The following is a 24,382-nucleotide window of genomic DNA, read 5'->3' on the forward strand; positions in this document are numbered from 1 at the left end:
CTTCTGTTTTTGCTTTTTGGTGGAGGTGGTGGCACCTACATATATATTGATGATTTAAACACTATGTCTTTCATTTTTTAGGTATATAAATTTTAAAAGTTAATATTGGGAATAATTTCATGCTGATACATGAAATAGATAAATCATCCTGATATACAGTTAAGTAAGAGTGAGAAGAGAATTCATGGGGGGCAGTAATCTTTTTAGCGACACCCAGTGGTGCTTAGGGCTTACTCCTGACTCTGCACTCAGGGATAACTCCTGGCAGGGTTCTGGTAACATAAAGGATTCCAGGAATTGAACCTGGGTCATGCAAGGCAAGCACCGTATTCACTGTACTATCACTGGGGCCCCAAATTCAGGGAAAAAAAAATATTTTTTTTGGCTTTTGGGTCACACACGGCAATGCACAGGGGTTACTCCTGGCTCTGCACTCAGGAATTACTCCTGGCAGTGCTCAGGGAACCATATGGGATGCTGGGAATCGAACCTGGGTCAGCCGCATACAAGGCAGATGCTCTACCCACTGTACTATCGCTCCAGCCCCCAATTCAAAAAATTTTAAGGGGAAATCTGAATAGGTTTATAGAAATACAAAGTTTGTTTTATCCAAAAAAGAGAATATTCGATTTATATCAGAAAATATGATAGATAATGCTAAGTATCTGCACTAATAAGTGAAAGATTATAATAAAAATCTCTATTGATGCAACAGAATCCCTGAATAGATAGAACATTGAGTATAAGGACCCTTAGCCAGCTAGGAACAAACAGACCTTTCTTAACCTCAGAGAGGCTAACCATAAGCACCATGAGTGGATGCCATACTCACTGGCAAAGTGTTGAGAAGTTCGTCTTGTCTCCTTAAAGAAACTTCTTCAATGCTTCTTGAAAAACTAGTTTTAAGACTGTGAATTCCCTAGGCAATTGCTTGTCCATGAAGCTCTGTATCATTCCTTTGAATGTGAATATAATACAGATGGGTGGAGGATTTTTTTGTTTGTTGTTTTTGAGGGCCATATCCAGTGATGCTCAGGTGTCACTTCTGGGACTATACTCAGGAATTAAACCTGGCATTGCTCAGGAAACCATGGGATGCCAGGAATTGAACCTGGGTCACCGTGTGCAAGGCAAGCACCTTACCCACTGTGCTAACTCTCCGACCCCAGAGTGGAGTATTCCTGGTGACTGAAGTGTTCATGTCAGTGAGTTTTATACTGTATCCTTTCATTCTCTTCTGGCTTGCAGTCTCATTTGATAGATCTGTTGTGAATCATAGGGGCTTTCTTTTGTATGCAAGTTCCTTTTTTGATCTTGCTGCTTTCAATATCCTCTCTCTCATTGCTTTTGCCATTTTGATTATAATGTGTCTTGGAGCTTTTTTATTTGGGTCTATTTTCACTGGGACCCTCTGGGTTCTTGGGTTTTGTTGCTTGTACTCCTCAACTCTGGGAAATTCTTATTTTTCTTCATCCCGTAGCAATCTGATGTGCTGTTCAGCTCCTTTCAGAGTTTTTTTTCTGTCTTAAACTGTTTTGTAGAGGTTTCCCGATCAAGGTTTTCTGGAACTTTTCTTGATCTCTGCCTCCGCTGCTGCTACTCTACTTCTCAGACTTTCTATTGGATGTTTATATCACCCACCATGCTCTTCAATTTTGTCATTTCTGATTGTAGTTTTCTCATTTCTGCTCATACTTTTGTTTTAATTTTTGTTTTGGGACCACACCCGACGATGCTCAGGGGCTACTTCTGACTATGCGCTCAGGAATCATTCCTGGTAGTGCTCAGGAGACCATATGGAATGCTGGGATCCAACCCAGGTTGGCCGCATGCAAGAAAAACAACCTACCCACCACTATCCCTAGCCCTTGCCCTCTCATACTTTCTTGTACTTGGCTGACTGCCTGTGCCATCATTTCTTTGAGCTCGCGAAACATCCTCAGTCTCTGAGGGATCAGGCTGGGCGGTGCTGTTTCCCTCCCCTGTCTCACCCGGTGATGGGCAGTATGAGCGAGCTGTGTGGGTGTGATGAGCAGAGCAGTTCAGGAGATGTGGAGGAGGCCTGCTGAGAAGCTGGAGAGGTCAGGAGTGGAGGCTGCCGGGGCCCGGCTGGGAGGGAGGAGAGTCAGCCTCATTTGGAGGGTTGCAGGAGGGAGCAGGGGTTCGGGAGATGTGGGGAGACAGCGGGGGCCTTGATCAGATCTTTGAAACTTTTTCTGTTCCAGCCCCTTCACTTTCACCTGAGAAATGCAAAATGGTGAGCCCAGCTGTAAACACCTAAGTCATGACATGTTTGATTTTTGAGTTAGTCTTTGATTGTTGAATTCAGAAACCTTTGAGAAGCCCAGTAACCCAGATTTTCATAACTCTCATGTTCAGTGATGCTACTCTATGTGGGTTTGTGACCCACCGTTGAAAAACTTGGCATTTAGAGTGTGTTACATTTGCTGTCCTCAGCCAGCAGCCTGCAGGAATAGCCACTGGTCTCTGGCCTTGTTTAGGTGGACTGGCAGGATGACCATGTTCCTGTCCGCGGGGGTGAAAGGTTGAAGAATGCTTTAGGGGAAAAAGGTGCTCCGAACTCGGAGTCCAGCAGCTATCCCCTGAGGAGATCGTGACAGAGCTGAGAGCAGACGGCCTCAGTCAGCTGGAGGGCTGAAGGGAACAGCTCCCACATTAGCCTAGAGGTGGAGGAGAGCCTGGTTCTTTCCAGGAACCAGAATTCGAGAAAGGAGAGCAATGGGTCTGGAGAGATAAGAAAGCCCTTCGAGCATGTAGAGTTCTGGAAATAGTGCTAGGGATGTTGTCTGTTGAAGCAATTTTCTTCCCAGAGTGGGAAGCACTTGAAGGCCAGTCATCCTCCTGGGAGCATACTCACAGAATGTCGCCGTCTAGTCTCAGAGCCAGCACTGCAGCACCAAGGGGTAGATCAGAAGTAGGGATAGAGGGCCGGAGCCGTAGCACACCAGGAAGGCCACTCGCCATGCATGTGGCCCACCAAGGTTAAGTCCCCTGAGCCCTTTCGGTGCGGTGAGGGCAGAGCCTGGAGAAAGCCATAAGCTTCAATCTGTTGTGGCCCCAACACAGATAAACAAGGGTAAGAATGGGGAAGGTGTCTCTAGAGAGACTTTGTTAAATGTGAAATTCAGAGGTTTGAAAGAGCATGGTGATTGGATTAGAAGTTCTGAAATGATTCTTCAGTGTCTGTGAGGCAGATCAGCTGAGAGTGAGAGAGAAAATAGGATCGGGGCTTGGTGAAGCATGAAGATAGTGGGGAAGAGCCCCAGGTGGGGGAAACATCGTGCTCAGCATCACTCCCCAAAACTCTCCTGGGAATCTGAGGGAGAGTGCTATAAATGTGTAGTTCAGTAATAGATCTTTCCTGTTTTTTTTTTCCTAAGGAATTTTTTCTCGATTTATTTTTAATGTTTATTTACTCCAGGGCTGGAGCGATAGCACAGCGGGTAGGGCGTTCGCCTTACAAGCGGCCAACATGGCCGACCCGAGTTCGATTCCTCCGCCCCTCTCGGAGAGCCCGGCAAGCTACCGAGAGTATTGGATATGCCAGACACAGTAACAACCAAGTCTCCAATGGAGACGTTACTGGGCCCGCTCGAGCAAATCGACGATCAACGGGAGGGCCTTTACCTTTACCTTTACCTTTACCTTATTTACTAAATTTGTATTTTTATTCTAGTAACTTTATTTTATTTTAAAATTATTTTTTAATGTTTATTAGTGAAACATCATGAGGTACAGTTGTAGACTCACAAATTTTTGTGCTTCGGTTTCAGTTACACAATGCTCGAGTACCCATTCCTCCACCAGTGCCTATTCTCCACTACCACTAATCCCAGTGTCCCTCCCAGCCCCCATCCCACCCATCCCACCCTGCCTCTGTTGCATGGCATTCCCTTTTGTTCTCTCTCTCCTTTTGGATGCTGTGGTTTGCAAAAGAGGAATTGAGTGGCAGTCATGTTTGGTCTATAGTCTACTTTCAGCATGCATCTCCCATCCTGGGCGGATCTTCCTAACACCCTTTATTTGGTGTTCCCTTCTCTATCTGAGCTGCCCTCTCCCCCAGCGTGTGTGGCCGGCCTCCAAGCCTTGGAGTAATCTAATATCTTTTTTAGTGGTTTCTTGGTAAGGTCAGGTAGGCTATTTTGATTTCAAAATGTATCACTAGCGGCTGGAGGGACAGTACAGTGGGTAGGGTATTTGCCTTGCACGCAGCTGACCTGAGTTCCATACCTGGCACCCTATGTGGTCCCCTGAGCCCACCAAGAGTGATCCCTAAGCATAAAGCCAGGAGTGAGCCCTATGTACCATTGGATATGGCCCCCAAACCAAAATAAATTATGTTGTTATTTAAATAATAATAATTCTAATCCTTATGCTGTAATTTCTTATTCTGTTGTGCCGACTGGAGCCTTCAAACCATTGTTAACAAACATAAAAGCTAGTGGACATATTATTATTATTATTATTACCATTATTGTTATCGTTATTATTTGAAATAAAACAGATTTTATTGGAGATTTTTAGGAAGGGAAAGAAGGGAGAGAAAGTGAGAGTGTAACACACTCAAGAGAGAACATGGGCTTCTCCAGAGGTGGAGAGAGCCCTAAACATGCCCCAGCATTAGCTATGGAAGCGTAACAGTATACATCTCAAGAGGGGAGATGCGGGCGACACGTGTGCTTGGCACATGGTCGCAGTCAGCACATGGGCTCAGGCAGCATATGTGCCTAGTGGCTATAGTTTGTCTCATGCCCAGAAAAAGCACTTGCAGGTGTCAGTCACTGTCACTGTCCTCCCGTTGTTCATCGATTTGCTTGAGCAGACCCAGTAACATCACCATTGTGAGACTTGTTGTTACTGTGTTTGGCATATTGCATACGTCACGGGCAGCTTGCCGGGTTCTCTGAGAGGGGTGGAGAAATCGAAGCCGGGTCGGCCGGGTTGGCCGTGTGCCAGGCAAATGCCCTACCACTGTGCTATAGCTCCAGGTGTCAGTAACATTAAGAATAAGATGGTTACTAGATTCTGATGGAACAAAGGTGCGTCAAGCTATTCCTATATTTGTTTTCTAGATATGTAGTAATTTGAATTTTGATAAAGTAAAATTTGGTGTCTTTCAAGTTTTTATTTTTTCCTTAACATGCCACCATTAAACTTTTTAATCTTTTTAGGTGTTTCACTTCTAATGTAGCTTGGCCCCTACTTTTTGTTTGCTTTTTTTTATATCTGATATTAAGATGTCGTGTTTTGGGATGTAAATTATGGAGCACCCCATCCAAAAAGTGCGGTGGAACAGGGTACTTTTAGTGTTTAATACACCTTAAACCAAGGGAGAGAAAGGAAATGCCTTTGCTGATCCCACTAGAGGAGAAAGGGATAGTTTCTGGCACAGGTCCCTTCCAAACCCCCAGAGAGAAGACAGTGCTCCAAAGACTTGAAAGTCTTCAGGATAAGGCCTTTATGTCGATCCTGGTCTGTAAATTACATTTTGTTTCGTGGCCACACTAGGCAGTGTTCAGGGTCTGCACTCAGGTCACTTCTGGTGAGCTTGTGAAGGCCATAGAGGGTGCCAGGAATTGAAGCTGGGCCAGACGCATGCACGGCAAATGCCCTCCCCACTGTACTCTCTCCTCTTGTTTGTTGTTACTTTTATGTGAGACTTGCTTGTTGTTCAGAAAGTTCATTTTTGTTAGGAGCCACACCCAACTGTGCTTTAGGAGCTGCTTCTTTCTGACTTGGTGCTTGGGGCTCGCTCCTGGTGCTGCTCAGGGGACCGTGTGGGTGCTGGGACCGAACCTGTCTCCACAGCCCTAGTTCAGTCCTTGAAGGAACTAAGGGAACTGTATTGTGTTACTCTCTGATCTCAGGATCATTGCTGCATTTAGCATTTACTAAGCTTTGCTTTTGCAGAAGTTACTTAGTCACTGGCTTAAAGGCATTTAATGAATGTCTATATTAATTATGGACTCTTTAGAGAGAATTTTGAAAATTCTTTTTTTAAACCTTTTTTTTTTTTTCTTTTTGGCCTTTGGGCCATAGTTTGCGAAGCTCAGGAGTTGCTCCTGGCTCTATGCTCAGGAATCACTCCTCACAGGTTGGGGGACCATATGGATGCCAGGGGTTTAACCCTGGTCAGCCACGTGCAAGGCAAGTGCCCTACCCACATTACTATTTTTTGGCCCCAATTTTGAAGATTTTTTTTTTTAAGGCATTGACAAAAAACAGTAATGTAAAATCTGGTTAGGTGATTCTTTGAAGGGTTACTGGTAAAATATAATATCTAGAAGAGCTGCAACACCACTATTAAGCTTGACAAGGGGTTGCCTCTGAATTTCTCTCATATGATATAAATTTAATTCCCTGTTATCAGTACAAATGGCCTTTCTTAATACCTGACATTCTTCATGCCATTTTTCCCTTATTTGGTTGCATGTTTTAACTTGAGTGAACATACCTTTTCATGGAAGTTGGACTTGTGGTTTCTATTTCATCTCTCCTTAAAAATTTATATAAAGCCTCAGGGTAATTCCTAGTTCTGAAAATTCACGTTGTCAGTACAGAATTTCTTAGTGTTCATTAACATCTTTCCAGTTTCTGTCACACTTGTAGCAGTGATCAAACAAGTAGTAAAGGCGAGTGAGTGTTTCGCTTTTTTCCCTAAAAGAAACCTTTTAGCTTGTTGGGTTGTGTTTTAGATTGATAGATTATATATGATCAAATTAGAATTTTTTTTAATTTGGAAAAGTTTTATGGTTGCTTTTTCCTCATTAATAAATTATGAAATTTTGTCAGTGGATGTAAATTACCTTTTCTGGCCACTTCATCTTCCCCCCAGAAAATGTTTATGTAGCTTGTAAACGTGGAAGGTTTCTGAACAGTAAATGAAGATTTGACCTTCCCAAGACTATTGTACAGTAGTATCTTTTATTTTTTAAAGGGACCAGACAGATAATACGGTGGTTAAGGAGCTTACCTTGCACACAGCTGTCCCCGGTTTGATCCCCAACACTACATATAGTCCCCTGAGCACTGCACTTCCCCTCCCAAAAATGAAGAGAGGGGAGTTGTGGGGGCCAGTAGGGATGTAGCTCAGTGGTAGAGCACTTGCCTGGCACCTCTGAGGGCCAGGGTTTGACCCCAGCACCGGGGAAGATCGAATAAAGTGACTGGAAATTGGCCTGTTCCTTGAGCTAAGTCCATTCAAAGCAACCAGCATGCCTGGGCACAAGGACAGTGAGGACCCGCAGTGCTGGGGATAAAACCTGGTTTGACTAATGCAAGGCACGTGCCTTACTTACCTCTCTGGCCCACTGATGACATTTGACATCCAGCTGCCTGTGGCTTGTATTTATTCCTAATCATGTTCTCTCATAAATGCCTTAAATTGATTTAGCTTCAGGCATCCATAGTCCAGTAATGCAGAAGCACAATTGAACTGGCTTTGTTGCTTAAAAGTTGCAGAATTAGGACACGTTCTTGTACTTTGCTGTGCTACACCATGCTCATCTATGAAAGTAGGCCGTGCCCACCTCAGCAGCTCTCTGGTTGTGGTGAATGAATAACTGTTCATGAAAACACAATAGGTGTTCTAACAAGTGTTGGTTTTCATTCCCCATCCCTGTGAAATTTAAGTGGATGTATTGTTTACATACATATGTTGTTTGTTTTCCAGAACTATTCCATGGCAGTATATCTTGTAAAACAGTTGTCTTCAACAGTTCTTCTGCAGAGGTTACGAGCAAAGGGAATAAGGAATCCGGATCATTCTAGAGCTTTAAGTATGTATGATAAAACTTATTTTATTCATGGCAGCTGAAATATTTTTTATAAAAATTACAGTAGTATTTTTCAACTCTAGAAATGTTAGAATTTGTTCTGTTACTGGAGCTTATCATAGAGGATTAAAAATACCCAAAACATTTTGTGAACTAGAATAAATCAAGATGTAATTTGAATATCTTGTTGCAATTTATATTTTATAATCTACTTTCTTATCTTAAAAGTTAACCTTCTAAAGTCTTTGTGAAACAGTATTTTGCTAAAATTCCATAAAATAAATGTTTAAGGAATTCTAAGAGTAGGAGGGAACTGGCATATATTCTATTAGAATCATTTTTAAGATATATTTAGGAAACTATGCAAGATTGTGTGACAACAGTATTCATTACTGTTGAGTAGAAAGAGTAATCAGTGATGTGGCAGAAATAATAATAATATTTCTGTTGTCATGTTGAATTGGGGGTGTCATAAGTGCTCGGTTTTGAAGAGGTTTGTGGACCCTCGAGTTCTTTATTGTCATGTTTCTTGAGAGACCGATTTCTCGTGTGTGATTGGGGATGGGAGCAAACTCCTAAGAAACCAAACTTCTTTAGATAGGAAGGAAAATCACCCTTTTAGGTTTCTTCACAATTGGTAGATTCATGAAGCCCACTTTCGTGGTTTCAGGAATATTCTTGTAGTGGGCCGGAACATAGTACAGTGGGTAGGGCACTTGCCCTGCGCACAGCCAACCTGGGTTTCATCCCTGGCATCACATAGAAGTCCCCTCATCCTGCCAGGAGTAATTCCTGAGCACAAAGCCAGTGTACTACGTACTGCTGAGTGTTCCCTCACTCCACCCCCCCAAAAAAAATATTCCTATAGAAAGAACTGAGGTAGAAAGGCCAGATATCTTATCCCCTTTTGTGTAGGTTAACTTCTCCCTTTTTCTCTATCCTGTTTTTATCGCAAATAATTGCCAATTGCCTTTGAAAAGAGGTTTGCCCTCAGTAGTTCATTGTAGGAGGTTGCTATATTAAAGGAACCCTTTGGAAAGAATAGAAAGACTTTTTTTTTCCTGCTTTTTGGGTCACACCTGGTGATGCCCAACGGTTACTCCTGGCTTTACACTCAAGAATTACTCCTGGCAGTGCTTAGGGGATCATGTGGGATGCTAGGAATCGAACCCAGGTCGGCCGCATACAGGGCAAACGCCCTACCTGCTGTACTATAGCTCCAGTCCCTAGAAAGGCTTGAGTCAGGAAGAGCACAGGCTAATGCCTCTGTGGGCATTCTCTGACCATAGAACACTAGAGTGACAGCATTGCTTTGGGGACAAGGGGAGTGAAAGCATCATTTGGCGAAGACAGGGAGGTAGAGGCAGATCATGAAAGAAGAAAAGAGAGAAATAGCTTGTGCTTTGAGGGAGCGAACTTGCTTGCATTCTGACTAAAATCCATTTCTCCTTCTTCTCCTGAGAATCTGCTTTTGCCATCTAGTGTGAGAATCCCGTCAAATTCAAAAGCGTTAATGCCAGAGCCATAGTACAGTGAGGAGGGCACTTGCCTTGTATGTGCTGACCCTGATTCAAGCCCTAGCACCCATTTGGTCCCCCAAGCCCCTGCAGGCATGATCCCTGAGCACAGAACCAGGAGTGTAAGCCCTAAGCAAGCCCCAGAAAGCATTAATGGAAGGGCAGAAACTTTAGTGCAACAGATAGGGCACTTGCCTTGCGTGCAGCTGACCCAGGTTCAATCCCCGGTATCCCATATGGTCCCCCGAACCACCAGGAGTGATTCCTGAATGCAGAGCCAGGTATGGTCAGGTATGACACCTGAGCATTGCTGGGTATGACCCAAAAAAAAACAAAAAATGGATGGGGTCGGAGAAAGAGTACAGCAGGAAGGGCTCTTGCCTTGTATGTATTGACCCGGATTTGATCCTGACACCCTGTATGGTCCCCCAAGCCTTCCAAGAGTAACCCTTAAGCACAGAACCAGGAGGAAACCCTGAGTACCATTGGGTATGGCCCAGAAATGAGAATTAAAAGAAGCATTAGAGGAGTTATGTATAGAAAAGGTAGTGCAAAAAATGAGGTAGAGGGGTTGGAGAGATAGCACAGCAGGTAGGGCGTCTGCCTTGCACGCGGCTGATCCGGGTTCAATTCCCAGCATCCCATATGGTCCCCCTGAGCACCGCCAGGAGTAACTCCTGAGTGCAGAGTCAGGAGTAATCCCTGTGCATCGCCAGGTGTGACCCAAAAAGAAAAAAAAATGAGGTAGACTAGAAGTTTGTGGAGGAAGGGTGGGAACAGAGGAGTGGGCTGAGGTGAGTGCTGCCTTTCCCCTGTCAGGGCTGGGCCCCATCTGAGTCTCTCTGTCTGTTCCAGGGTGGGGCATCCCCAGCTCTGTGGGTGGATGACTTGGTCTCAGGGCTCACATTCTGCCTCCGGCACACAAGGCATGCCTCCCAGCCTTCTCGCTCACCCACAGTTTATGTTATCCTGCTTCCTAGCCTAGAGAACCGCCAGACATCAGTTTGGACCTCATCAATAAGACATGTGTTGTAGTTGACTCCAGAATAAGGTTATTTGTCTTTATGTTCTTTGTAAAGAAGTAACTTTTGTAACACACCAAAAAAGTCTTAACTTTACCCATAAAGTTTATTGGCAAAGTTCTATTAGATCAGGGACCTTTCGTGAAAGAATAAAGTCAGTATTTAGACTTTTCATGCAGAAAGTTATTCTCTGAGCCATTTCTCTTAGGAGAGTTATGCGTTGTTTTTCACCTTTATATAGGACTGTTCCCTCACAACATCACCAAAATTGTCCTTCACTGGGTCAGAGAGATAGTTCAATGGGGAGGACACTTGCCTTGCTCATGATCGACCAAGGTTCAGTCCCCAGAACCCCATGTGGTTCCCTGAACCCCACAGGAGGAAGCCCTTGAGCACCACCACGTGTAGCACAAAACAAAAATAAAAACTAACAGTCCTTTGCTGGTCCTCTCGCCTCTCTGCCTCTTCCTCTTCCACAGCCACTTGGAACTTTGGTCACATTTGACTTAATCACTGTTACTTCTCATTCAGTATATTGACCAGTGCAAGAAAATTGAGGCTATAACTTGTGAATTCCCTAAACTGCCCATTTCTTCCTTATCTTAGTGCCATCATAACTATAATTTAGCGAGTGTGCCTCCAGCCCTCTGCATTTCAGTCATAATTAAGGTAATAACCATCGAAATAGAAGTTGAGATTTACTGTCAGGAGTGTTGGCATTTAGAATTAGTGCTGGGTCACATCAATTTAGCTACATTTATATCCATTCTTACTTTATTCTCATTTAGTCTCAGGAGAAAATGTTCCTTTTCTTGCTTGAAATCAACCTCTCTTTATTCTTATTATTCAAGAAATTTTATGAAGAGACCAAGGCAGAGGAGAATTTTACATTAAACAAGATACAGTCTCTGCAGCCCCAGAAATTTGGGGGTGGAAGCAAAATTAAATCATTGCACAAGATATTAATGAAGTCCTGTGTGCTGTGTGCATTAAAGAGGAGAGATGGAAATCCTAGGTGACAGTAGAACATTGTCTTCTTTCGTGCTGTGATGTTTGAGATCCAATTCTAATGAGGAGGCCTCCTAACAGTGGAGAGGATACTGAGGCATCGCTAGTGGAGCTGCATCAAGGGAATGGGGAGAGCAAAAAGGCCAAGTGGCCAGAGACAGCCATGGGGTGAGTGCTAATGTGGACAGTCATTAATAGAGATATACACAGACCATACTGTGTTTGGGCAGTAATGAGATTACCTGGAAACATTTATGGAAGAGGGACCAGACTGATACAGGAAGGCCAGTGCAGCGTATGTGGTAGATCGATAAGGCATGATCCCACCTTGAACTAAGATAATAATGACCATCCAAATAGAAGTTGAGGTTTACTGTTTCGAGTGTTGGCATTTAGAATTGGTGCTAGGTCACGTGTGGAAGTGAATGAAATGCAGAGAGGGCTGGAGGCACTCCTGGTTTGTAGTGGAGCACCCAGTGACTTGGTGTTGCGTCTCAAATGAAGAGGGACTTTGAAAAGATTTAGGTGTAATGGACCAAACATGATAACCTCTCAGTATTCGTATTGCAAACCATAATGCCCAAAAGTAGAGAGAGATTATGGGGAATATTGTCTGCCATGGAAGCAGTGGGAGGGTGGGAAAGGGGGTGGGGTGTACCGGGGATATTACAATGGTGCACTGGTGAAGGGATGGGTGTTTGATTATTGTGTGATTGTAACCCAATCATGAAAGCTTGTAACTATCTCATGGTATTCAGTAAAATTTTAAAAAAGGGCTGGAGAAATAGCACAGAGGGTAGGGCGTTTGCCTTGCACGCAGCCAACCTAGATTCAATTCCCAGCATCCTGTATGGTCCCCTGAGGACCACCAGGAGTAATTCCTGAGTGCATGAACCAGCAGTAACTCCTGTGCATTGCCGGGTGTGACCACCCCCTCCCCCCAAAAAAAAAGAAAAAAAAGATTTAGTGCTGGGACAAGATTGGAGTGTGTCTCTCGAGATTTGAGATTTCTATGCACTATGCATTTCATTGCATAGGTACAGGTCTGATGCCAAATAATTTTTGTATGCACACAAAAAGGGATGTGACTGTTATGTATAGAATCTTTGAAAATTTTTTTGTTGGTAGTTTTTTTGTTTGTTTGTTTGTTTGTTTTTTGCCAAACCCAATGGTGCTTAGGGCTTACTCCTGGCTCTGCATCAAGGGTCACTCCTGGTGGGCTTGGAGGACCGTATAAAGCGTCGGGAATCGAACACAGGTCAGCCACATGCAAGGCAAACACCCTACCCACTGTATAATCATTCCCGCCCACTCAGGTTTTTATTTGGGAAGGGGACACTCAAGCTCCAGCTACAGGTCAGCACAAGGCGCCCCCGTGGCAGACAGCCCCCCCCCCCCAATTTTTATTAAAGAATTGTGAATTACGAAGTTATTGATAATTGAGGGGGTTGTGAAGCAAGCAAGTTTTCAGTGAAACTTATTTAGAAAGTTGTGAAGGGAGAGAAAGTGAGAAGCACATGGGCGTGATCACGGGCTTCTCCAGATTGGAAAAAGGCAAACAGACAAATAGGCAAGACTCATGTTCAAGGGAGAACACAGGCTCGAAGAGCAAGCTGATGATTAAGTTCTAGATGAACAATATTGTAGCACTAATCCCACCACCAGTGTCAGTTTCCCTTGACCATGTGTCTAGGATTCCTCTCACTCCAGCCACCCCTCAAGCCTGCCTCCCCGACAGGCACCGTTTTATGTTTGCTTGTTGTAGTTCCAATCTCCTGTTTTCGGTGTTGTTGACTCTGCATTTTGGGTACATAACTGTATCACTACTGCTCTTTTCCCCAGCAGTTCTACCAAGGCCCTTGACTCCCTTCCCTCAGTTCATTTACTTCCCCTCTGCCTCTTCTTCCACCCCCTAGGTTTTTTTCTCTTCTATGTTCTCCTCAGAGGCCAAGAGTGGTCCAGGAATTGGCCTGGACCTTTTACTGCATCTGTGCCTCACCCTGTTACTCTATATAGCACAGATGAGTGTGATAATCCTGTGTTTATCCTTCTTCTGGCTTACTTTGTGATTATCTTTCAGTTCCATTCAAGTTGCAGCAAACTGCAGGATTTTATTGTTCCTTGCAGCTGTGTAGTATTCTTTTGTGTATATGTGCCACATCCTCATGATCCATCCACCTGTTGCAGGACACCTAGTTTGACTCCATCTCTTAGCTGTTGTACTGTGTTGCAATGACTAATGGTGTGCATGTGACCCTTTTTGAATCAATGTTTTTATGTACTGGGGCTAGATATCTAGAAATGGAATTGCTGGGTCATATGGCAGCTCAGTTCTGAGTTTACTGAGATATCTCCATACTGTTTTCCATTAAGGTTGGACTAGGCAACATTCCCCCAGCAATGGATGAGGGTTCCTTTTTTCCACCACCTTTCCATCCCCGCCAACACAGGTTGTTCCCAGTATTTTTGATATGTGCCATTCTCACTGATAGGAGGTGATATCTCGTTGTTGTCTTGATTTGGATTTCCCTAATTACGTATGATGATGAGCATGTTTTCATGTGCTTATCGGCCATCTGTATCTCTTCCTCATATGGATACCTTTCTATTCATTTCCTCTCCCCATCTTTTGATGGGTTTTTGTTGTTGTTGTTGGTAATCTTCATGAGTACTTTATATTTGCTGGATATTGACTCTTTATGTGATGTGTTTAATGCAAATTATTTTCTTACATTCTGTTTTAGCCCATGTTTCTTTTACAATACAGAAAGTCTTTAGTTTGCTGCAGTCCCATTTGTTTGTTTTTGCTTCTGTTGCCTTTGTCAGTGATATGATATCATTGAAGACAACAATTAAAATCTTGGAGCATTCTGCTTATTTTCCTCAGTGTACTTTATAGATTCCTGTCTCATCTCAAGATCTTTGGTCCACCTTGAGTTAATTTTGTGTAAGGTGTTAGATATGGACCCAACTGTAATTTTTTACCATAACTATCCAGTTTTTCCAGCACCATTTGTTGAGGAGGCTGTCATTACTCCATTTAATGCTTTCAGCTCCTTTGTCAAAAATCAGCTGGCCCAGAGTATGGGGCTTATCCTTGGTTGTCCAGTTCTGACCCGTCGTTGGAGAGTCCTCTTATTGCGGTGTCATGCAGTTTTGATTGCTTACAGCTGTATGGTATAGTTTCAGCACCCCAGTTTCTTATTTTTCAGTGTGGCTTTGGATTTGTGGGGTCCTTTGTGATTCAGTACAAACCTTATTACTGACTATTCTAAGTTCTTGAACAATGTTGTCTGAATTTGTGTGGGTATTGCATTGACACTGTATAGTAGTTTAGGTAGGATGATTATTTTGACAATATTTACCCTTTTGATCCATGAGCATGTAATATTTTTCCATATCCCAAGGTAGACTATCTTTCATAGATCTCACACTTTTGGGGGACCATACTCAGCAGTGCTCAGGGTTACTCCTAGTCCTGCACTCTGGCAGTGCTCGTGGGCCCTTAAAGGATGCCAGGAATTGAACCCAGGTCCGCTGTGTACAAGGCAAGCCCCCTCGCCTCTGTACGATATCTCTTTGCCCCAGATCTCCCACCTCTTTTGTTAATTCCCCATGTGCTTGATGCTTTTGGAAACTATTTTGAGTGGGATAGACTCTTTGATCTCCTTTTCCTCTGATTCGTTATTTGCATATAGGAATGTGACTGGCTTTTGTGTGTTGACTTTGTGGCCAACCAGCCGTGGTCCTCTACATATATTATGTCATATGCAACTAGCAATAGCAATACTTTGACTTCTTTTCCGATTTAAATCCTTTTGACTCTCTTTCTTTCTCTTTTTTTTCTTCTTTCTTTCTCTCCTTTTTGTCTGATTGTTGCTCTAAGACTTCTAATACTGAATAAAAGTGGATAGTGGACCCAATTGGAATGCAGTCAGTTTTTCTTCATTAAGAGTGACACTGACTGGGGGGTATGGTGCCACCAGCAGGTCAATCTGTACCTGTGAGGCGAGTTCATCAGCAGCCTGATGGCGCCTTCAGACTTCCAGATATCCCAGAATTGCTGCAGTGCCTTTGGCCAGACCCCAAAAACTTGGGGCAAAGTTTACCAAGAAAGTAAACGGCCAAAAGTTAGGTATGTGGGAGACACACCCACAAATCGCCTCTGGCTCAGCTTTATAATTGGAGGCAAGGCCTTTCTGGTTCCTGATCAAACTGCTTAATGGCCATGATCCCAGAGACTCAGAGACAAATCTTGGAACCCAGCAGCTTTTGGCATAGATGTATCCGGTTCCCACAATGGGTCCCCGGCACGGACCACCCCGGGGGGAAGAGTGTAGTCCCTCCGCCTGTTCCCCCTTGGCAGCTTAGTGGCCGCCATCTTCCAGAGGCCATTAGACAGTCAGGTTTGGGCCCACAGTGACGAGACACCCGGGGCCTCACGGGATGGGGGTGGAGCCAGTCCTTTCCTCCCCGCCCCAAGGAGTCCCTGAGTCACTGCCCACAAACGACCTCTCTGGCTCCTGATCAAGCTGCTTAACGGCCATGATCCAAGAGACTAAGAAACAAATCTTGGAACCCAGCGGCTTTTGGCAGAAATGGGTCCGGTCCCTGCAGTAGGTTACTGGTGCCAGGCCACCCCAGGTGGGAATAGTTTTCGTGCCTTGGCCTGTTCCCCCTGGCAGCTCGGTGGCCGCCATCCTTCAGAGGCCATTAGACAGTCCGGTTGGGCCCACAGTGACGAGACGCAAGGGGTCTCACGGGATGGGGGTGGAGCCGGCCCTTTCCTCCCCGCCCCAATGAGACCCCAAGTCACTGCCCACGAACGGCTTCTCTGGCTCCTGATCAAGCTGCTTAATGGCCATGATCCAAGAGACTCAGGAACAAATCTTGGAACCCAGCAGGTTTTGGCAGAAATCCCTCCAGATTTAATTGTTAAAATTTCAAAATTCCAAAATCGCCCGGCCATTGCTGCAGCTGTGCGACATTCATTACCAACAATAGAAAACAAATTGTCTGCTGTTGCCTTTTCAGCAGATCTGAGTGTTGGGGTAAAATCCCAATAATAATGGTGGTGTCGAAATATTGAATATAATCAAAGTAGAGAGAGAGTAATGTGGAAATCATCTGCCCCACAGGTAGGGGGAGGGTGTGGGATGGGGAGTGTACTGGGGTTTTGGTGGTGGAAAATGGGCACTGGTAAAGGGATGGGTGTTTCATTGTATGACCAAGACTTAAAAGCTTTGTAACTGCTCTCAGGTGATTCAATAAATAATATTATAAAATAGGGAGAAAAAAATGATACTGGCTGTGGGCTTGTTATAGATGGCCATTACTGTCTTGAGGAAGATTCCTTCCACCCCTATTTTGTTGAGGGTTTTTTTTTTTATCATTAATGGTTGTTCTTGTTGAAAGCTTTTTCTGCATCGATTGATATGATAATATGCTTTTTATCTCTCCTTTCATTGATGTGGAGTATTAAGTTAATTGATTTGCTTATGTTGAACCGTACCTGGAATGAATCCTATTTGATCATGGAGTATGATTTTTTTTTTGATGTGCTGTTGGATTCACATTGCTAAGATTTTTGTTGAGGATTTTTATGTCAATGTTCATTAGGGAGATTGGTCTGAAACTGTCTTTTCAGGGAGTGTCTGTGTTGGGTAGTAATATAATGTTAGGTTCATAGAAGGTGTTAGGAAAGATTCCTGTTTTGTTGTTTATTTTTAAATTATGCCAGTATTACTTAAAACAAGATGTTTTAAGTACTTTATACAGTAAAATGTGGGCTGAGGCATGCAGGTGGAGATGCTCAGAAACTTAGCTCTTTCCTGCTCAGTCCTGTATTTCCACCAACTCCTCCAGACCCTCGCTGTCACATCTCATTCTTTAAAAAGTAGAAAAACAAGTGCCTCTCCAGATAGAACTACATATACCTACCCCCTATTGTTCTCTCGCTCACTTCTGCAGTCTGGTCTCCAGTGCTCTTTCCCTCCGTCCCTGAATCCTATTGTGTTCCTATAGCAGTCTGAGCTTTCATCTCACTAAGACCATTTCCTCCTTGAAATTCACTCCCCCTTCTGTTTCTTCTCTCTTGACTTCAGTGGATTCCTTTTTTGGGGGGGTCATGTGACTTTGAAACTATACTCCTCCGGTGTGTGGGCTACCCCCAGCTGGAGGCTGGGGAGGGTCACTTCACCTGGGGACAACAATGTGGTGTCAGCGATTCAACGATGAACCCAGATTGTCTCCCATGTGTGGTCCCTGGCTCCACCCTTGGTACACTTTTCCACATGCCAGTAGATAATCACTTCTGCTTTTGTGGTTTGAATACCAGCTCTAAATACATATTTTCATTCTAGACTTTCCCTTGAACTTCAGATACAGGTTTGCATGGCTAACTGCTTATATCATAGCATTGAACTGGTTTCTGAGATTAAAGTATTGCAAATGAATGTGCCAACTCCTATAAAACTGTCCTAAATCCTACCACCACAGCAGTCATGTAAGCTCTTATATCTTCGCACTATTCGTTTAAAGAAGAAAAAAATGGGATTGCGGTGACAGTATAGTGGGCAAGGTACTTGCCTTGCACACAGTTAACCCATGTTCAGTCTCTCACACCAGGTATGGCCCCAAAACCAAAGTAAGTAATAAAAACAAGTTTCATTCAAAATGGCTAGCTGTAATGTCATCATAGGTCATACAATAGAATATGGTGACCACTGCAAATCCCCATGATTCACAGAAGGAACAAAGAAATTCCCCTGTGGGGGCTGGAGCGATAGCACAGCAGGTAGCGCATTTGCCTTGCATGAGGCCAACCGGGTTCAATTCCCCGTATCCCATATGGTCCCCCGAGCACCACCAGGAGTAACTCCAGAGTGCAGAGCCAGGAGTAAACCCTGAGCATCGCCAGGTGTGACCCAAAAAGCAAAATAAATAAATAAGAAATTTTCCTGTGACTTCAGGCACGCTTGTTGAATGCAGGATGAATATTATGTCTCATCTTTTTTTTCTTTTTTGTCCACAAAGAATAAATGCTTCACCTTGTTTGTGTGTGGTTAGATTTAATGTAGATTTAAGGTAGTATGGGGCTGGCACGTGAGCTGTGTTTACTGGAGCAGGTTCTGTCCCCAGTGCCAGACCCTGAATCTAGCGACTCTTCTGAGCACCAGCAGGTGTGTCTTGAAAGAAAAGGGGGGAAGGGGGGGAAGTCAGTGATTTTTTTTTTAAATACAGTTTACAAATAGTAACTGTTTTATGTATAAATTTCCACTTGACAATATACATAATTACAAACTCTTTCCACAGTCAAAATATAGCACATTGGAAATTTTGTAGCATATTTGGGACTTGACACTTAGAAATTCCCATTGTGGTGCATTCTGTCCCCCTTCACACCCTCCACCTGTTCGCATTGTTTGTGATTCTGTCTCTAGTTTTATCTTTCCTAAACTGTCAGATGAATGAGACTCTAAATCATGTGGCCTCTTTTGTCTGGCTGCTTTTTGCAGGGTGTAGTGCTTTTAAGGTTCGTCTGTGTAGCTTGTTCTCCTTTGTACTGAATAGCTCTCGTTTATCTATAGCATGATTTGTTTACCCGTCTGTCAGTCACTTGATGGACATTCAGATTGCTTTCAGCGTAGCACCATCATGACTACAACTGATGTAAACATTTCCTTTTGCATGTGAATAGTCCTGTGTTGTGGGCATAAGTTTTTATTTCTTCTTTATTTAGTACTGCCATTTCTATGTCACATGATAAGTGTCCGTGATGATACGATACTGTGCCAAACACAGTAACAACAAGTCTCACAATGGAGACATTACTGGGCCCGCTCGAGCAAATCGATGAACAATGGGAGGACGGTGCTATGATAAGTGTATAGAAAACAGTTCGGCGGTTAGGGACACCTCAGCATGAGGTTTGCAGTTGCTCCCTGTTCCCACCAGCACTTTAATTCAGCTCTTCTGGTCAGTGTGGAGTAGGTTTGATATGCATCTTCCTGATGCCTAGTGATGCAGAGCATAATTCCATGTGCTTGATGCTATCTAGATATCTTCTTTGATGGAATGTCTCTTCAGGTCTCCACCCCTCCCCCCAAAAAAGTTTGAAAAACTGGGGAAGGATGAAGTGAAAGGGAAGTAGTGGGAGAATAGGGGCCAGGGGCATTGGTTATCCAGAGCGGTACATCTATATAACTAAAGCACAGGCACAAACACTAAAATTTATGCGTAAATGGGTGGCAGGCAGGGTTGGGATTGGACCATATCTCGCTGTGCTTTGGATTTACTCCTGGGTCTTTGCTCAGGGATTACTCCTGATGGGGCTTGTGGGACCACTTGTAGTACAGAAGGTTGAATAAGGTCAGCTGCATGCAAGGCAACTGCTCACCTTCAGTTCGCTCTTCGGCTTCATTTCTTCATCCCCCACATAGGAGTGAAGCTATCCTGTCTTCGTCTTCTTCATTCTGAGTTACTTCACTGGGCATAACCCCTCTAGTTGTATCCATGCTATAGGCAAAGGCATGGTTTCATTCTTCTTAGGATTGTATGTATCTGCCACACCTTTTTTGGTTTGTTTTCGGGTTTGGGACCATTCAGCCTATGATGCTCAGAGGTTATTCCTGGTTCTGCATTCAGGAATTACTCCTGGCAGTCCTCAAAGATCATAACAGATGTTGGGAAACAAACCTAGGTCAGCCATTTGCGGGGCAAAAGCCCTATCTACTGCCTTGTCGCTCCCATTCCAGGTATCCTGTTTTAATATGGGCTCTTTAGAGAAAAGGAGTTACTTACCTAAGGTGGCCTAGTTTATAGATAAATCCAAAGAATTGTAAGTTAAGAAAGCATTTTCTCCTTTTTTTATAACTTGAGATTAGAATTGGTTTGTTTTACAGCAAATATTTTACTTATTAACTCAGCTCTGGAAACATACTAGTTTTGTAATCACTTTTTATTTATTAAAATGCTGTTGGTCATAGTTATGAAGAGAGACTACCTACCTGGTGGAGTTGTGAAAGAAACCAATTGAATATGCCACATTGCCTGAAATTTTTCTTTGTGTGTACTTGTAGTTTTACGTTCAGTGGGTGAGAAGTAGGAAACACAGGAAATGTGCTCAGTCTATAGATACATAATTGTTTTTCCTTCCTTTGCTTATTGTATGAATTATAAAAATGCATCAGCCTGTTACTTCCTTTCCATGCTGTTGAAGAATTAAGTGGGATTAAGCAGATTTGGTTTTTTTTTTTGGGGGGGGATTGTTTTGTTTTTTGGTTTCCTCAGTGTATGTCATTTTTCCCTGTGTGTCACCTCAGTGATCTGCTTTAATAAGTGTCTTTCCTTTATTTTTCTCCTCAACGAATATTAGTTAAAGAGAAGTTGACCGCGGATCCGGACAGTGAAATAGCCACGACCAGCCTAAGGGTCTCTCTGCTCTGCCCAGTAAGTGCTTCCAGAGTGTTGCAGTGTTTTCTCTTGCATTATTTCTGGGATTGAGAGTTGCTGTTCGCTTTTGAAATGTGCCTGCCTTTGTCACAGTTTATAAAAGCAAAAAAACTTATTTAACCACTGAATCTGTAATCCTCACCGATTTTTGTTACTTTATTTTGCTTTTGGGCCACACCTGGCAGTGCTTGTCTGGGGACCCCGTTGAGTACTGAGCATTCATCCTAGGTCAGCCAAAGTCAAGGCAAGTGCGTTATCCTGTGCTAACTCTCCAGCCCCACGGTTCAAAAACATTTTTAGGTTTAATTTTTTCCTCTTGTGAGTTTTTTTTTATATGATTAAAGACTCTAGAACCAGTGTAAAAATCACAAAATGAGGAATATTCATCGCGGTATCTTTTCAGAAATTTCCCCTTTCAAAAAGGAGTATCGTCCTGTAGCACTGGAGCACTGTCCTCCCATTGTTCATCGATTTGCTCAAGCGGGCCCAGTAACGTCTCCATCGTGAGATTTGTTGTTACTGTGTTTGGCATATCGAATATGTCACGGGTAGCTTGCCAGGCTTTCCCATGCGGGCGAGATACTCTCGGTAGCTTGCCGGGCTCTCCGGGAGGGGCGGAGGAATTGAACTCGGGTCCGCCAGGCCAGCCGCGTGCAAGGCAAATGCCCTACCACTGTGCTGTCGCTCCCTGAGTAACCATTTTTCAGTGCTGGTTACATTGTAATAATCCAGGGGCCAGAAAGAGCTTAGCAGACTAGATACTTGTCTTGCATGCAGAGGCCCAGGTTTGATCCCTGGCACCCCACCGTTCCCTAAGCACCAGTAGGTGTGGGCCTCATAAAAACAAAAGGATCCCTCAACTAAAAACTTTCATTTTAAATGACTGAATCAGTTATATATTTAGAAGTAACTTAGAAATATTTTTAAATGAGAAAGGTCAGAATCGGGGTATAAAATAGACTCCGTGATACCAAATGATTAAATGGTCAAAAATTATTTTATAAATGTGATCTAAGGGCTGTTGAAGTAACTCAGTGGCCTGGCTTCAGTTTTCAGCACTACCTGGTCCCTGAGCACTACCAGACCCCTCAACTCTAAACTTCATGCCTCTGAGTGTCACCCAAAAGTAAACAAGCAAAGAGTTGTTAAGGCACTTCTTTTTGTTTGTTTGTTGGGGGAGGGTCCACACCTGGCAGTGCTCAGGGCTTACTCCTAGTTCTGGGGCTCAGAGAAACATTTGGGGTGCTAGGGATCTGTCCTGGGTCACTAAATGCAAGGCAAGTGCCTTACCACTGTACTGTCATTCCAGGCCTAAGGTGTTTGGGTGTCAGGGCCACCAGTAATAGGAAAAACCTGATTTTAATGCACAAATGTATGATGCCCTAAGAATAAGTCACTTTGAAATTAATGATATCTTTTAGTCTATAATTAACCAGATTAGTTCCCTCCAAATTGGGGAATGATAGGATACAGCTCTTTCCTGAATTGCCTGGATTATTCAGGCAAGCCTACTAATATTAGAGTCTCAGATAGTTATTTTTTTAATAATAGTGTTAATGTTTTTAGTGTACAAAATTACTGCACTCTACCACACCAGAGTAACCATGTTCTGAAATAAATGGCACTGAGACCTGAAGGGAGAGTCCAGGAGTTGGGAATCTGCCTCGTGTGCTCCCAGCCCTGGTTGGTGTGTGGAGGCATCACAGCTAAAGTGTGACACCACGCACTGGGCTTCCAGGAGTCACCCCGAACACAGAGCCAGCAGTGGGTCTGAGTACAGCCAGGTGCGACACAGAACTCCCCCTTACCAGAAACAAATTTTTAAGCAGAAATTAAGTATTATTTGTCTAGTATCTTAGTAAAGACCTAAAACGGTTTTTTTTTTAATTTTATGACTGCTGAGTTTATTTCTATTTCATATTAAACATTCCTAATTTTCTGAAAAATTATGATGAGGTTAATAAGAGCCATCATAGTCCTGAGGGCTCTAAGTCAGAGAACCGAAGTATCACACTTGGGGCCGAGGTCCCTGCTCCAGCACTGCATGACCTCCCAAGCACCAGTGGACAGGCCTAAACTGATTAATTAACCTCCACATTTTGTCATTTTCTATATATTACTTATTGTAGCCTGTCTTCTTCTTCTCTTTTTTGTTTTTCTTTTTTGTCTTTTTTTGTTTGTTTTTGGGCCACACTCGGCGGTGCTCAGGGGTTACTCCTGGCTCTGCACGCAGGAATCACTCCTGGTCAGTGCTCACAGGACTATATGGGATGCCAGGGATGGAACCCAGGTCAGTTGCATGCAAGACAGGCATCTTACCACCTGCCTTTTTCTTGGGAGAAATATTTTGAATTCAGGATTTTTATATTATGTTTAAAACTTCTTTGTCAAGTGACACAAACATTGATCAAACTGAAGGTAGAGGTAGACAACATAGCACTGGTAGAAGACTTCAGAACCCTTTTGTAAGTAATGAGTAGAACAACTGGATCGAAAGTCAGTGCGAAAGCAGAGGACTTAACCAGAACTGTAGGCCAAGTGGACCGGACAGACAGACACAGAAACCTGCCATTCAGCAGCAGCAGGCTGCAGTCTGTGTTTTTGCATTGCTGGGGATCAGATCAAGATCTGAGCTGCATCCCCAGCTTCCCATTCTGCTTACGTGCCCATAGGCAGGCCTCATGCTTGGCCATAGAACATGTCTTAGCAAAGATGGAGTGTCTTGTCTAGCCACAATGGGATGACACTAGAAATCAGTAACAGAGGAAAACAGGAAAATCTACAGATAGGCAGAAATTAAATAACCAGTGACTCAAAGAAGAAATCACAAGGGAATTTAGAAAATATCTTGAGACAAAAAAATGTAAAGCAATATCCTAAAACTTGTGGAATGCAGCTGAAGCAGTGGAAAAGGGACTTTTGTAACATCAAATTTTTACATTAAAAAAGGAGACAGGAGAGAGAGAGAGGGAGGGAGGGAGGGAGGGAGGGGAGAGGAGGGATGGATAGGGTGTGGGAGGAGAGAGAGAGACCAATGAGAGAGAGACCATCACTTGTCTTGCACCCAGCTGACTGGGATTCCATCCCCAGCACCACATATGGTCCCATGCCCTACCAGGAGTGATTTCTGAGTGCAGAGCCAGCAGGAAGCCCTGAGCACAACCATGTGTGGCCCAGAAAACAATAGGAGGGGAAAGGAGCTAGGACTGGGAATGTGTTCAGTATTAAATGCTTCCTTTACGTTTGTGTGTTGTAGAGCCAGGAGTAAGCCCTGAGCATCACTGGGCGTGACCCAAAAACATAACAAAATAATCAAAAGAAAGAAAAATTTATGAGATGGAGGACAGAAAATTACTTAAAAAAAAAACTGAAACACAGGAAATAAAGAATTGGTATTTTGAAAAGATAATGGCAAACTCTTGTGAGAATGGAAGGAGGGCAGGGGACACTCAACTAATGCATGTAATGAGAAAGAAGACATTTTAGTCAGTGTTACAGAAATTTTTGAAATCATAAGAGGCTTCTACAAACAGATATTTGTCAACATTGACTGAATCATGAAGAAGAGAAAAAATCCAAACAAGCC

The 24,382-nt window shown here is 43.5% G+C and overlaps 1 protein-coding gene across 1 annotated transcript in view; it reads left to right on the plus strand.

The window, feature by feature from the left end:
- PIAS1 (protein inhibitor of activated STAT 1) overlaps positions 1–24,382 on the plus strand; it is a 133,219-nt gene that overhangs the window by 84,704 nt on the left and 24,133 nt on the right. The window contains exons 7-8 of the mRNA XM_056127800.1: positions 7,694–7,799; positions 20,720–20,793. Of these exons, the coding sequence (XP_055983775.1) occupies positions 7,694–7,799; positions 20,720–20,793 (180 nt within the window). The remainder of the gene's footprint in view (positions 1–7,693; positions 7,800–20,719; positions 20,794–24,382) is intronic.

The sequence above is a fragment of the Sorex fumeus genome, unplaced genomic scaffold (genome assembly GCF_029834395.1).
Source record: "Sorex fumeus unplaced genomic scaffold, SorFum_2.1 ptg000063l, whole genome shotgun sequence".
In the NCBI taxonomy this organism is placed as follows: domain Eukaryota; kingdom Metazoa; phylum Chordata; class Mammalia; order Eulipotyphla; family Soricidae; genus Sorex; species Sorex fumeus.